The sequence below is a fragment of the Camarhynchus parvulus genome, chromosome 20 (assembly GCF_901933205.1).
Source record: "Camarhynchus parvulus chromosome 20, STF_HiC, whole genome shotgun sequence".
Lineage (NCBI taxonomy): Eukaryota > Metazoa > Chordata > Aves > Passeriformes > Thraupidae > Camarhynchus > Camarhynchus parvulus.
Genome location: NC_044590.1, coordinates 6941640 through 6956849, shown reverse-complemented (window position 1 = coordinate 6956849; position 15210 = coordinate 6941640). Strand labels below are relative to the sequence as shown.

Genomic DNA, 15210 nt, shown 5'->3' with positions numbered 1-15210 from the left:
GTGGGTGTTCTGTACAGAAGGATGATGATGATGGCAGAGTTGCACTCCCAAAATTTTGCGTTGTCCCTCTGTCTCAGGTGCACAAGGAACCAAATGCTCCTCTCCCCCTGGTTCCCTGCCCAGTGCAGGGCAAGGGCTGCCCTGCCAAGGTGAATCCTCCAAACCTCTCGTGTTGGAGCAGGGCCCCTGTGATGCAGAGTGGAAGGGCCACGGGTAGGAGGAGAGGCAGCTGAGCCTGCCCATATGCTCCCTAATGGGGAGCAATAGCAGCTCTTCCCGGGAAGCTCGCGACGCACCATCTGCTCTGTGCAGTACCTTCTCTTGCTGAGCTTTTTAAAGCTCTAACTTCCCTTCCCGAGCGCTCTGCAGCGGCTGCTGCTTGTGTGCGGGCTGGCTCTGCTCTGAAACCGCCTCAGAACAGGTTGTCTGAACCTTCCACATCGAGCAGAACATCCCAGGCCTCCAGGATTTGTGCTTCCATGTAAAAATAACCAGGGAAGGTGGCTGTGAATGGCTGCAGTGTGTCCCTGGCATTTGCCCTTATGCTGGGCACCCACTTGCCCTGAGGGTCCCTGCTTCTGGACTTGGGCTGGGTGGGATGCACTGCCCATGGTGATGTAGCTGCAGGGTTTCCACTGCTAATCCATGGAATATCCAGAGTTGAAAGTGACCCACAAGGATCAGGAAGTCCAACTCCTGTCCTGGCACAGGACACCACCCTGTGCCCAAGAGCATTGTCCAAATGCTTTCTGAGCTCTGGCAGGCTTGGGGCTGTGACTGGGGAGCCTCTTCCGTACCCAAACACCCTGTGGTAGAAGAACCTTTTCCTAATACCAACCTCAAACTTCCCTGACAGAGCTTCATGCAGTTCCCTGGAGTCTTATCACTGGTTGTCAGAGAGCAGAGCTCAGCACCTTTGTTTCCTCTGAGATGTAGTGTCCCTCTTGTAGCAATGTGTCCCTGCGTCCCATCCCTGAGCAAAGAAATTATTGCTATGCACAAAAGGCCAAATCCAAGGGCTCCTCTGGACCCCTGCTCCTTGTTGGCCACTCTGGCCAGCTCTGTGAAGGGAAATGATGACTGCACTGGACTTTCCAGGACCAGTGCTGCTGGCCACAAAAGTTTTTCCAGTGGGAGCAGAACTGGCCACAACATTTGAGTGCAGCCTCCAGCTGCCAGGGCATTGCAGAGGGAGGTGGGTGCAGAAGCCTGGGGAGTGGTTCCCGGTCCCAGCAGCGCTAAATTAAGGCTGGATGTGCCCCATGGGCGTAGCTGGGGCTGAGGGGGAGGCTGGCGGGGCCGGGGATGCGCGGGCGGACGCCGTGCGCAGATTGATGGTGCCAAGTCACTTCAGATATCTCGGCTGTGTTTGTGCGAGGCTCTAAATAAAACCGACAGCCCTGGCGGCTGCCTGCAGAGGGAGGGAGGGGAGGAGGGGGAGCCGGCAGCGGGTCCTCCAGTGTGGCATCCAGCGCCGTCCTCGGGGACCCGGCCCAGTGTGGGAGGGTGATGGTGTGAGCTGTGCTGCTGGGGGTGATGCTGGGTGGGCTGGGAGCTCCTGCTCTGCAGCGCCTGCCCCATCCCTGCCAGGGCAGAGGGGACAGTGGGGTGGTGCTGGGAGCTGCCAGCACTGCACCTGGCATCCCAGGTACCTGGGCTGGCCTGGCTGAAGTGCCCCTGGGCGGTGTGAGAAGCTGTGACAGGTGCAGGCAGTGGAGAATGTGTCCTTGTGACTCCCCTGGGAAGGACTTTGTGTCAGGGAGAAGCAGAGCGGTGCAGGGACATGAATCCCATGGATGCTGACACCCCGGCACCCTCTTCCTCTGCCCTGCCTACCACTACAGCTGCTTTGTCCTCAGGCTCTCGCTTCTCCCTGCTGCAAGCTCCCTCAGAGAGGACATCATGGGCATGTCCCCATTCTCCCAGCGTGCTGTGCAGGAATCTCCTCTCCCTCCCCATCCACCCTCTGCCTGTCTGTGGTGCACCAGTGTCCACTCCTGGCCCTGAGCCCCGTGGGCCAAGCTGACCTGTCCCTGTGGCACCAGCAAACACCCCCCGTGCCTCTGCCACGGGCTCACAGCTCGGCCCTGCGTGTCCCTTGGGAGGGCACTTGGGACCCCCAAGAACACGTCCTGTTTGTGCCTCTGCCACGGGCTGTCCTGGCCCAGCCCAGGTGGTCCCTGGGTGTTCAGGACCCCAAAGGCTGTGTGCTCCTGCCCCCAGTCCCAGCTCAGGGATGCAGGGCTGTGTGTGCTCCTGCCCCCAGTCCCAGCTCAGGGATGCAGGGCTGTGTGTTGTGGCCGTGCCCAAGCGCTGCCCACGCCGGCAGCCTGTGGCGAGCGAGCGGATCCCCAACCCCCACCCCTGAGGCCATGGATCCGCTTCCCTCTGCCCCGGCCGACAGGGACCGGGCACGGCGGGGCTGCTGGCGGCCGGTCCCGGGGCTGCCCTCCCAGCCCACCTTAAGGCAGCCGCACACCGGGCTGACCGGAGGACTCTGCCCCGGGGCGGGCGGGGCTGGCTTCGCCCCCGCCACGGGGGGAAGCGGCGCTGAACCGGGGCTGCTGGGAGCCGGAGGGGGTCTGGAAGCTGGGGCCGGCTCCGTCCCTCCCCGGTACCACGGCAACGGAGGCGGCGCGGCGCGGGGGGAGGCGGCTCCGCGCGGCACCGGGGCACGCGCCCGCCCGGGGCCCCGCCGCGGCGGCCCCGTCAGCGGCCCCGAGCCCGCTCCGGTGCCCACGGGCGCGGCGGGGCCGCGGGTCCGTGTCGGTGCGTGCGTGTGCGCTGCCCGCCCGCCGCGGGGGGAGAAAGGGGGGAGCCCGGCCTCCTTCCTCATTTTGGGGCTGAGAAGGGCGATTTCCTTCGCCAGCTGCAGTTCTGCGCTTCTTGCCTTTTTTTTTTTTTTTTTTTTTTTTTTTTTTTAATTTGTTTTATTTATCAAACCCAGCTGCCGAGCCGGGCGCGGGGCCGCGCTGTGAAGCCGCGGGCTCCGCTCCCCGCACCGATGGAGCCGCATCCCCGGGATCCCGGCCGCACCGCCTGGGCATTGCCGTGCCTGCTGCTGCTCGCCCTGCCCGGTAAGCCATGGCTTCTGCCTGCCTTCCTGCTCCTTTCCGAGCCCCATTCCCCCCTTTCCCTCCCACCCTGCTGCCCTGCTCTGCCCCGTCCTCCCGTTTCTCACTCCTCCTCTCCTCTGCTTTGCCCCGTTTTCCCCCTTTTTTCCACCCTGCTCCTGCCTCCTCTGTCCTGTTTTCCGCCTTTCCCTCCCACACAGCTCCTCTCCCTGCTCTTGCCCTCTTTTCCCCTCTTTTCCCACCCTGCTCCTCTCCTCTGCCCTGTCCCCCCCTTGTCTCCCTGCCCTGTCCCCCGTTTTCCCCCGATCCTCTCCCCGCTCCCGCACACCTCCGGTACCGACATGACGCCGCCTCTCCGCGCACGGTTGCTTTGACCTTTCTGCGGTGACCTAGAGAGCGGCGGTGGCCGAGGGGCTCCCGCGGGGCCCTTGGTTCTTCCCAAGCCCAACTTCAAGGCAGGCAGACAAGCCCTTTTCCAGCGAGGCAGGGAATTCGGCAGGGGCATGAAGAGGCATGTTGTTCCCACCCATTTGCGAGCACCCCCTGCCAGCTATGGGTGAGGCAAAACTCAGCGAGCAGCCCGAATTCCCACTTGGAGATGGTAGTGGAGAAGGCATGGGGAGGCTCGGTGAGGGCTGCCTGTCTTCTCTGCCAAGAACTTGTTTTTCTTGCTGCCCTCCTGCTTCACCCCACTGTGGGCTCTCTCTCTACTCGGCTGTTGGGCACTGAAGCGATGGAATTGCAACACCTCTGGGCACCCTGTGCATGTAGTCCCGTGTCGCCTCAGGGTGCCCCAGACCTCCCACAGGCTCATGGCTCCACCAGTCCCTTATAAAAGCTGGGGGGCACTGCAAAGGACCAGTCAAAGTGTGCCACTCTTGGCTGTTTCTCTTGCCGGCAGCGGGAAGTCTCTCATCCCACCAGGAACCAAGCCCTGTGGTGACTGCTGCTTTCAAGGATGTTTCCTTTTTAGGGTGTTTCGTTTTGGGTGATTTCGAAGGAATTGCTCTCCCTGCCAAGGGAGGGACAGGGTTTTTGAGGCAAACCTGCAGCAATAACGATGCATCTTCAGGAGCATCTCGCTGCTGAGCTTTTTGCTCAATTCCAACCCCGTCGCTTCCAGCCAGATCCCACTACAAACAGCCCAGCCCAGGTTCCGCGGGGGAAACCCACATTCTCCCAAGCCCATTGAAATAGTTACCATCAAAGCTTTACTTGGGCAAAGAGTTGGATGCAAACTTGGGTAGAAAGCAAATGCTTTCAGCACAACGCTCCTTGCTTTGAGTCGCCTGATCACAACTGAGAAGTGTTGGCCCCAAACTGAAAACTCCGGCTGCTGAGAGCCAAGAAGGCTTTGGCGGTGAGCGCGGCTTCCCAGTGAGCCACTGCGATTTCCTGCGTGAAAGAATAGCTCCAGCAAAGCTCCTGAACTTAATTAAATGTGGTCTTGGAGTAAGAACCCCATTTCTTTGAGCCAGCCATGGGAAAAAAACACCCTGGTGTTTTGAAGTGGTTTGCATCCCTGATTTTAGGTGCAAACGTGCACGTCTTTTTTTCCATATGGCGAATCCCTCCTGGGCCGTGGCTCAAACTGAGCTGAACTCCAGCAGAGTTGGCCCAGGCTCCCACTGCCGGCTGTTCTGACAGCTTCTGCAGAAGTGAAGGGGGAAAAGGAAAGGTCCTGGAGGAGACCTTCCTGTGGGGCAAAGGCAGCGAGATGTGGGGAACCAAACAGCAAAGCCCCATTGAAGAACTGCCCTGCAGAGCCCTTCCACGCTGGTCTGTCCCCACAGAGGGTTTCAGCTGTGCTTCACAGAGCCTCTTCCAAAGGGGAATTCAGTTTCTTGCTGGGGCTCTGGCTCTTGGGATGAATTTCTGCTGATGCTGGAGGAGGGGAGCTTGGAAATGGTGGCTGCCTGGGAGCTGAGGCTTCCTCTGATGTCACGGATGTGAAGCACAGCCTTTACTACAACCCTCCCTGAGCGCCTTGGGGTCTGCTCGGAGCTCAGCAGCTATGCCCAGGGCTCTCCTTGCCTTCCTTAAACAGCAGATTCCAGGCCTTTTATAGGCAGCACCTGTTAGTTTCCGCCCCTGGCAGCCCTGCTGCAGGTGAAATTCCAGCAGGATTATTTTGGGGTTCCCTTGCCCGTTGGCCTGCTCCTTCAGTGAGTGACTGTGGGGCTTGGGATGCCGGTGACCAGCTGCACGTCATTTCTGGAGCACACAGCCATCCCGGAGCTCCTTACCCAGCTCCTTCTGAGGGAAAAAATCTATTTTTACCAGGAAGCATCCAAGCAGCCTCTCCTGAATTAAACCCCGGCCTCTTGCAATCTGTTCAATATCAAATACTTCAAAAGGTGGAATATAGAAAAAAATGTGTCACCGACATGGAAAACTTGCACTGCAGCAAGAGCTGGGATTATTTTGCTCCCAAATTAAACTGAATAACGGGAAGGAGGCAGGCTCTGCTAGATCGTGCTCCTGCCTCTGCTCTGGGCTGGAAGTGCTCTGGGTCTGCACTGTGAGGGTGCTCCCACCTACGTGGGAGCTGTCAGGTGATGCTTTTCAGGGCTCTAAAACCCTTGGCTAATTCTGGAGTGTAGGATAGAACAGATTACAGGGTCAGAGCACCTAAGTTCCCCATGATCTTGGGGGCAAGAGGATCGTGTTCCAATCCCTGGTGGTTTGAAATCCAAGTCTAAGGATAAAAGTGTCATCAGGCAGCAGGGCAGAAGCAGGGAAACAGTGAGAAATTGTGGGGTGTCATGTTTTTGTGGCCTGAAGCCCTGAATGTCCCACTCCTGGTGCACAAGCACATCGTGAGCTGCTGGGAGGGAGCTTGGCTGGGCTCTCACTCCCACTCCCACTGGGTGAGCACCTCAAAAGGGGAAGGAGAGGGATCAGCTGCATGTGAGGAGAAGCTGTGTTCAGGGAGAAAGAGGAAAGAAGCTTTGGTGGAAACTTTGCATTTTCTAACTTGCGTATTCTGGGGTTTTCTGCCGACTTCCCCTTTGTGTTTTCCATTTGGGGTGGAGGGGTGGGGGCATCGCTCTGAGCTGCTGCAGGGGGTTGGGGTCGTTCTGAGCAGGAAGGGGTCAGGTTGGTCCTGGTGTGGGGTGATGGATGCAGGCAGGAAGTGGAGAAGCCAGGTCTGGCTGGGACTCCTGCTCCTCAGCCAGCAGCTGGTCCTTGTTGGGGTGTTCTGTGGTGGATCTGGCTGGAGCTTGTGTGTCACAGACCAGAAACCCTGAACAGGGTGATCTGAGCAGAGGTGGGTGAGGGTCTCTGAGGCAGCAGAGCAGAACATGTGGGAAAACACCCCAAAGCCCCATTTCAGTCCTGTCTCAGGGGCTGTCTGGAGCCTCACGGTGTGACTCTTGTGCAGCGACCAAGAGCTGCCAGTGAAGCCTCTGGGCAGGCGGCGCTGCCGGCAGCGTGGAGCCCTTTTCCCTTCGATCCTCTGGGAGCAGTAGCAGTCAGGAAAGCAGGAAAGCACCTTGCATGCTATCCCTGGACGACAGCATGCTCTGTGCCTGCTAATCCCTGGGCAGGGGAGGCGGGCACGCTGCTGCCCCGGTGAGGAGGGAATGTGAGCTCGGGGCTGTGGGATGCATACAGACCATCCCCTTGTGGCTGCAAATCTGGACCCTGGGAGAGATCCCTGCTGCTTGCAGGGGTAAATCCCTGTGGCTGCAGGAAGGCAGGACCCTTGTGCCAAGGTGGTGGGGAGCCCTTGCTGCACACCAGGCATGGCAGCCAGCCACAGGGCAGGGCACCCAGCCACGCTCAGCTCAATGTCACAGTGCTTCTGTGAACTTTGGGGTTGAGCAGTGCCCACCCTGACACTCTTTGGTGTTGGGGTCAGCTCTGGGGCCCCAAAGCAGGCATTTGCCCAGCTCTCCCCCTCAGCACACCACGTGCCTCATGGGGAGATGGGCAGATGGAGAGAGGGAGGATGAGGAGGAGGCGCTCGGCTGGCTCAGGTTGGGCTGTGTGGGGCGGTGCAGGCAATTCTACCCAGTGCAGGGGACCCTCATGGGGATAACCACTCCATAGAAGTCGTTTTGCAGAGGGGAGCAGTGAGTAACTCACTCATCACAGGGCACAGAGTGTGTGGTGGGGGTGGCCCTGGCTTCCTGCTCCTGTGGCCACATATGGGACGTGTGCCTTGCTGTGCTGAGTGCTGCCTGCTAATGAGCTTTGTTTGCCCACTTTGGTGGAGCCAGTACTTGGTGTTGTGGCCCCCAGGGTACCTGGAAGGGCTGGGAGTGCCAGTCTCTGTGTCCGTGGCAGCCTGGTCCTGCCTGTGTCACATCCACGTGCAGTGGGTTGGCGAGAGACAGATGATGCGATGATGCTTCTGTGCTTGTGAACTTCCTCTGGGTGTTTCTCAACCATTTCTTGCAAAAGGTCTCTTGGCCGCAGGAGATGGAGAAGTTCAGGAGCTGCCACAGAAGCAGACCTAGTGGTGTTTGCCCCGTGTCAGTGCTGCGTTCAGCACATGGAGTGCGCGAGGCCTCTGCTCCAGGGCTGCTCCCCATGATTTTGGTGTCATCTGAAAAACACAGGGCTGCCTTGCATGTGCCCAGGGCACCCCTGCTCAGGTGCAGGACCAAGGCTCACAGTGAATGACTCATCTGGATGTGACACAAACCAACTCTGTCCCTCTGTGCTTGTTTTGTGGGAAAAACTTGTTCTCATGTTGAATGCTGCTGGTGTGTTAACCCTGATGTGGCTTCAAAGGGAAACACCAAGGCCTGAAGGTTTTGGCTGAGGATGCTGTGGACTGATGCCCTGGGCAAAAAGCCTTTAACTGGGGCAGTCTGGAGAAACTGCTCCTGGTAATTCTGGCCATGGAGATTGAGTAATTCCACACACAGTGGAACAGTGAAAACATCTGTGGGTACAGCACATACCACTGAGAGTCAGGAGGGATTAACAGCTGCCAAAAATCAGCTCTGGTCTCTGTGACAGCCAGCTGTGGCCAGAGGGGTCAGAGCAGCTTGTCCTGCAGCAGGTCCTCCTGGGAACATCCAGCCAGAGATTATCCTGCTGGGTCCCAAGGGAAGCCTTGGCACGAGTTGCTGTCCTGGATTTCCCTGAAAGGAGGCTGTAGCCAGGTGGAGGTCATTCTCCTCTCCCAAATAACAAACAACAGGACAGGAGGCTTCAAGTTGTACAGGGGAGGTTTAGGTTAGATATTTGGGAAGAGTTCTTCACTGAAAAGGTAAGAGAGCTGTCCGGGGCAGTGGTGGGGTCACCATCCCTGGAGGGATTTAAAAGATGTGTGGATGTGGTGCTTGGGGTCGTGGTTTGGTCAGGGGCTTGGCAGTGCTGGCTTAATGGTTGGGCTCAGCGATCTTAGGGCTTTTCCAGCCTAAATGGTTCTGTGATTCCATGATTCTGCTGTGAGGGATGTGGGGTGCTGGTCCATGTGCTCCCCATGCTGCTCAGCATCACCTGCTCAAACACAAAAGTCTCTGTGTGACCATGACACTGGCTCTGGGTGCCACAGCCACCTCTTACCAGCAGGTGGATCTAAGTGGTTCCCCCACTTCTCTCCCCATGTAGCTTAAAAAAATGATCCTTTAAGCAGTGACCAGGATTGAAATGTTGTGTGAATTTGGTTGCAATAACTATATTGGCATAGGAAGCACTGACAAAATTAACCCCTGGGTAACCCATGGGTGTGTAGTGAGGGTTATCTGCGATGTTTCTGTCTGTCTGTCTGTGCAGGGAGGTATGGCACAAGTGACTGGGTTAGGGACCAGTGGTATGGAGATGCTCCAAAGGTGATGTCTCCCTTTGCTTGGTGCTGAGCAGGAGCAGTGCCTGCTTGGCTGGCATTGGTGGGGGATTGGCTGTGCCCTGCTGGGATCACCGGGGCTGGGATTCCATGCAGAAATGGGACAGATTCAGGATAGAAAATGCAGTGTCACATTGGTGATGGGAGCTGGCTCTTTGGAGCACCTCGTTTTGTGCGCTTTTTTCTCCTGGCTGACAAAGCCAGGTGGCTGTGGGAGGCAGCCCAGCATGCTGGAGACACAGGCAGCTGGGATGTGCTCCATCTATACAGAGCTCAGCACAGTCACCAAGCAAAGTTCTGTCCAGCTCCACTGCAGGCAGAGCAGTGTGCCCATGGCCACAGCCCATCACCTGGGGTGCTCAGGCTGTCCCAGGGCTGGGAGAACCATCAGGAGTTGGGATGTGTGGTACCAGGCAAGACTTGGTCTCTTTTTTCTTTAGGTGTGGATGCCCAGGCAGGTCAGGACTTCACTCTGCAGCAGCCCCAGCCCAAGGTGGCGGTGACAGCGGGGGAGACGCTCACCCTGAACTGCATCACGTCTGGAGTTGCTGGACCAGGTCCTGTGATGTGGCTGAAGGGCTGGGGCAGTGGGAACAAGACTGTCTATGACCCCAATAACAAGGATCCCTCCTCCCGTGTGACGATGGCAGTGCCTGGGTCTGACACAAACTTCACCATCCACATCAGGAACGTTCAGCCTGAGGACATGGGCACCTACTACTGTGTGAAGTTTGTCAAGGGGATCACTGGTGCTGATGAGGTGTTTAAGCGTGGTGATGGCACCGAGGTGTCCGTGCAAGGTGAGTGGGGCTCCTGGAGCAGCTCCTGATGGGAACCACCCAGCGGGCTCTGCTCAGCTAGAGCAGGGATGGGGAAGGGGCTCAGGGCTGGTCCAGGAGAGGATGCCATGGGCCATCGCCGTGCCCTTGTGTGAGACTCTGCTCCAGGCAGGCCCGGGGCTGGGCAGGGGCAGAGCCTGGTCTGATGGCCCCGTGCTTCTCCCCACAGCCAAACCCAGCCCCCCGCTCGTGTCCGGACCTCAGCAGAGAGCGAGGCCGGAGGAGTCGGTGCCTTTCACCTGCACGACTGGAGGGTTCTTTCCTGAGAAGATTGAGGTGAAATGGTTCAAGAACAAGAACCCCATGGGGGCTCAGCCGCCCCAGGTCACTGAGTGGAGGATGAAAACCTACAACATGTCCAGCACAGCACAGGTGACCCTGCAGAAGGACGATGCCCGCTCGCAGCTCACCTGTGAGGTGTCGCACTCCACGCTGCCGGCCCCGCTGCGAGGGAGCTTCCAGCTCAGCAGGGTCCTGAGAGGTGAGGGCTGGGGGCTCACATGGGGGGTCCTGCTCTGTGGGGCTGGGGTCCCTGGGAGGAGGACACCCTGTGGGCAGCAGAGCGGGCACAGCAAACACCGAGCTCTGCCTCTCTTCCCAGTTCCCCCCAGCGTCGACGTGCGGCGCTGAGCCGAGCCCCGTTGAGGTGAACAAGACCGTGGCCTTCACCTGCCTCCTGAAGGAGTTTTACCCAGATAAAGTGTCCATTTCCTGGCTGGAGAATGGGGCTGAGATAAAGGGGCAGAACCTCTCCAGGCCACTGGAGGTGTCCCGGGGCTTGTTTGAGCTGAGAAGCCGGGTGGAGGTGCAAGCGACGGAGGAGAAGAACGGGTCCACGATCACCTGCATGGTGGTGCACGATGCCCAGGCCCCTGCCACCTACTCAGCCGTCCTGTGGATCTCCAACCCGACCCAAGGGGGATTGAGCAACGAGTTCCAGATGAATAAGGGTGCGTCAGAGCTGCAGGGATGGGGTGCCTGCCAGGGTGGCTGTGTGGTGTCACCCCCTGAGGAAGCTCAAAGCCCCAATCAAAATCTGGTTGAAGGACCAAATCTCCATATCAGGGGGCTGGGGGATGTGACGGTGGCAGGCACTGAGCTGTCCTCCTTGGTGCTTCATGCATCACTGGGCCAGTCCCAGTTGTGAGGCTGCAGGGACTGGGAGGTACCACGTTCCTGAGCCATGGTGACCTTTTCATTGATGTTTCAGATGATATGCTCATCTACATCGTGGTGGGTGTTGTCTGCACCGTGCTGGCCCTGCTGGTGGCTGCCATTCTGTACCTGATCCGAACCAAGCAGATCAAGGGTAAGGGAGCTAAGTGTGGGGCAGGGAGGCAGCTACTCCCAACGCCATTTTTCCTCTCTTTCCCATGGGTTTCACATTGCCCCATTGGACAATAACTCCTGGCAGTGCAGCTGCAGATCCTGCCCTGTGGGGTGATGGATAGAGCTGCCCAGGTTGTTTGCAGGCTGCAGGGAAAACTCTGACTGGTCTAAATCCTGCCCTACACCTCCTGTGCTCTCCCAGGAGCAATCTTGAATGAAATTGATTGAAACTCCAGGGAATTGCAGGCACTTGCCTCTGGGAAAAGATGTGTCCTTGTCCTTGAAGCAGTCTCTGCATGTGATCTCTGTGCCCAGGGAAATGGGGCGTTTATCTTGTTTCCTGAATTATTTTTTTCCCTATTCTTTTTTTCCTAATTTTTTCCTTCTCTTTCAGCAGGTAAAAGCTCGCCATCTGCCAGGTGAGTGCAAATCTCTTATAGTCCCTGGGTAACCTGTGGGAACTCTGAGCTGGACACCTCCAGTCCACAGAGTCCCTCAGGACTGGGACAGAGCTGTATCCCCAAAACTTGTGAAAGGGAAGGCAGGAGCACAGTCTCTGTCCATCTCTGCAACTGGGGTTTTGGGGATTTTTTGCTTGTGGTGGGGCTGAGCAGGATGGTGGGATCTGGTCTCTGGCCAGCAGAGAGGCAGCTGGACCAGCACAAGCCAATGCTCAGGACCTGTCATGCTGGGTGCAGCTGCAAGGACCTTGGCTTGATTCTGACCTCCCCAGCTGCTCCATCACCAGGGAAAGGGCAACAGGACCCTCCATCCATCTGACTGTTTTTGTCCCTCCTTCCAGGTTACATGAGCCAGAGAAGAGCAGCGAGGCCACGACCCAGGTGGGTCATCCTGGGACTGGGGAGGGAGAGTGGTCAGGAGCCACTGGAGATGGGAGGGGAGGGTGGTGGTTCTCAGTGAAACATCTCAGTGTCTCCACTCTGTGGCCGGAGGTGGAAGAGAGGCTGCCCCAGGAAGTGGATAGCCACTTCCCAGAATCTTTTCTGCCTTCACCTTCCCTCCTCCACCTCCTCCTCCTTCTCCTTCTCCTCCCAGTAAAGTCTGGGTTGGTGCTGCCTGGAGAACCAGCTGTGCGATAGCCAGCCAGGCTATTTGTGGAGTTATTTTGCATTTGGTGACGCAGCTACGAGCGAAGTCGTGATCAGCAGCAATCTGTCTGTCCCACCCAGGCTCTGCCAGCTCCCGCGTGGGCATCACTGGGCAGTCTGGCCTTGCTGGGATGGAGTGGCTTCAGTGACAGCTCTGGAATTGTGGCAGTGGTTTTGAAGCCAGAGCAGGGTGACAGGGTGGCTCACGATGTGAAGCTATAGCACGGGGTAGAACATGGCTTCAGGGTGGTGGCTGCTGGCATTGTTCCCCCACACAAGCAAGGTTGAGGTGCCCTAGGCTGAGCTGCAGTGGGATTGACTCCAGAACAGGGCTGTGGGTCCAGGGGCATCTTCCCAGAGGAAGAACTCTTGGTGCCTCACGCAGGAATCCGACCCCAACAACCTGACCTACGCGGACCTGAACTTCGACAAGGAGAGGAAGAGCATCCGGCGGATGGTGGAGATGAGCCAGCAGTCGGAGTACGCCTGCATCCAGAGCAACCAGGCGCCCAACAGCGACGACAACCTCACCTACGCCGACCTGGACATGGTGCACCTCAGCAAGGCGCCCAAGCGGCCGGCCCCGCGCCCCGAGGAGGCTGGCTCGGAGTATGCCAGTGTCCAGATCACCAGGAAGTGAGCAGTGGCTGCTGGGACCCCCTGTCCTGCTGGGAATAGCTCTGCTCCTCCCTAAGACTGTTCTCTTGGAAGCAGCGGGAGTGATGTGAGGATGCGCTGCAGTACCTGTGTTTTAGGATGGAAATGGAGCCCACAGTACTTGTTGGGGGTCTTCTCCCATCCAGAGAGACATGATTTTTGGGGGCAGTTTGGTCCTGGGGCCACCAGCTCCATCCCTTCAGGACCCCCATCAAGGGTTGCTCAATCTCAGTGTGCCGGGTTTGCCCGCGAGCAGAGTCAGCCAGCGGAGCAGCAGCTCCTTGGGAAGCTCCAGCTGGGCTGAGGGGACAGGTACAGTGCCTCCACACCAGCTCTCATGGGGATGCCACTGCCTGGCCCGCGGCTCCCCAGGACCAGCAGGGCCCCCACACTGCCTTCTGGGGCTCTGCCACCATGCCTGGACACCAAACTCTGGCTTTAAAGGAAGGACCCGAGTGTCCACCTCTCTTCCCAAGTGTCCCTTCTGCGGGACCTCTGTCTCGCCACAAGGCCAAGAGGCTGGAAGGCCAATGAGCCAAGGCCCCTGCCCTGCCGTCCAGGGGAGCTCCAGGTCTGGCTCCTCAGCACCAAGCATCCTCCTTATCATCATCATCATCACCTTCCTGTGCTCAGCCTTGCCCTGCCCTGGGACCCACCAGCGCTGCCCCGGGCTTGTACAAAGCGTGCGAGGGCCCCCCCAGCCTGGCTCCCCCCGGGAGCTCCCCACAGGTACCGTGTAACATGTTTTGACTGTTTGACATGTAACTGTTAATTTTTAGAGCTGAAACCCCCAATGTTTTGTGTTGTACGTGGGTGTACTGCTGTGTACTTAACACTAGAATAAGATGTGCAAAGTTAAGACCGAAGCCTCAGTAAAGAATCCCCCAAACCCTACAGAGTTTATAAGAGACTTATATGCTCCCCCCACCCCAGCTCTGTCTTGGGGGCCAGGCAGGCTCCCCCCAGCCCACCCATGGGGACAAACGTCTTCCCTGTGCTCCCTACCTGGACCACTGTGTGGAGTCTGACCCTCTGTTGGCTCCTGCAGCAGTGGAAGTGCAGGAGGCTTGAGGGCACCTGGGGTCCTTGGGGGTGCTTTGGGAGCAATGTGACTGCTTGTACAGACTTCATTTTTTGTTGTTGGTTTTTTTTTTTTCCTTTTGCTTGCAAGATATTTTTATAATAAAAGTGAAAAGTCCTGTGCTGCTCCCGCACATCAGTGTGTCCCTGTGCTCAGGGGGGTCACCTTGGCACTGGGGCTGCAGGGTGGGGCTGGCGGTCTGTGTGTCCTGCAGGGAGGAGGAGAGGAGGGCTCATCCTGCACAGCCCTGTTGTGTGTGCTGGAGGGAGGGAAGAGAAGGCAGGAGGTCAAGGTTGGGATGGGGGCTGTGGTGCTGATTCCCCTGGGCACCATGAGGGAGGGGAGCAGTGCACCCCATGGGCAGGGACTGAGCAGGGGCTGGCCCTGCTGCATCTTTAGGGAGCTGAGCTGGCGCTGGGGTGCCCAGACTGGTGTGCAGGCATGCTGGCTGCTGGCTCCAGCCCATGCAATGAGTGAGCTGAGTGTTCCAGTGCTCTGCATTGACCTCCCCCCTTTCCCAACCTGGAGCTGGTGCCTGGGCTGTGTCTGGGGCATGAACTGTCTCACCAGAGTCAGGAACTGCCATGTGGGGCTACACAGACACTCAAAAGGGAAATTGCAGGTTGGGCTTCCTCAGCACTGAGCTGCTGCTGGAGGGGTCACATATGAGCAGAAAAGGGACAGTTTGCCCCCTGCCCTCAGCACATCTGCCCCTTCCCACCTGGGCAGCAGTGGTGATTCCCAAGGGAGTCTCCCCTGCCTGCTGCTGCAGGAGGTACCTTGCCAGCACCCTACACGTCCCTGCAGCAGGCTGAGCATGCTTTGCTCAGCTGAGATGGCCCTGTCACCCTCAGGGTATGGCTCCCGAGGTGCGTGGGGTCCCACATTCCTTTTGGCACCCATGGCACAGGAAGGATACCACCATGTGCTGCCTGCAGCTCTCACAGCCAGCACCCTTGGCCCAGTTGGGCACCCCAGTTTGGGGTGCTTGCTCTGCCCTGCAGAGCACACTCAGCATCCAGCATGGCTTCAGCTTCATTGGCATCTGCCTTTTATTGACTGCGGGGGGGAGTTGGGTGTGGGGCATGGGGCTGACCCTGCCTCTGGAGTCGCTCTTGGAGGGGGAGCCTAGGGGCACCAGGTGGGTGCTGGGATTTGTGGGACACTGTGAGAGGCTCGGGGAGGGGACTGAGGGCTGGGCTCAGCACTGCCTGAGCACCTGGTGATGGTGCTGTGGTTCCACCAGCCACCTCTGCCCGTGGCCTCCCTGATCCCGCCCTGGTTCATCCTTCCCAGTGCTCGGAGCCCCCTGCCC

General features: G+C 58.4%; 1 protein-coding gene across 1 annotated transcript; it reads left to right on the top strand.

Moving 5' to 3' along the window:
* The first annotated feature begins 2761 nt into the window (after nt 1-2761).
* LOC115912107 (tyrosine-protein phosphatase non-receptor type substrate 1-like) lies at nt 2762-14030 on the top strand. Its single transcript, XM_030963491.1, is given in 9 exon segments — nt 2762-3077; nt 9321-9680; nt 9889-10200; nt 10321-10339; nt 10341-10669; nt 10930-11028; nt 11446-11467; nt 11851-11890; nt 12543-14030. Coding segments are annotated over 9 exon segments (1509 nt in total). The 5' UTR covers nt 2762-3004; the 3' UTR covers nt 12798-14030.
* The last annotated feature ends 1180 nt before the right edge of the window (nt 14031-15210 follow it).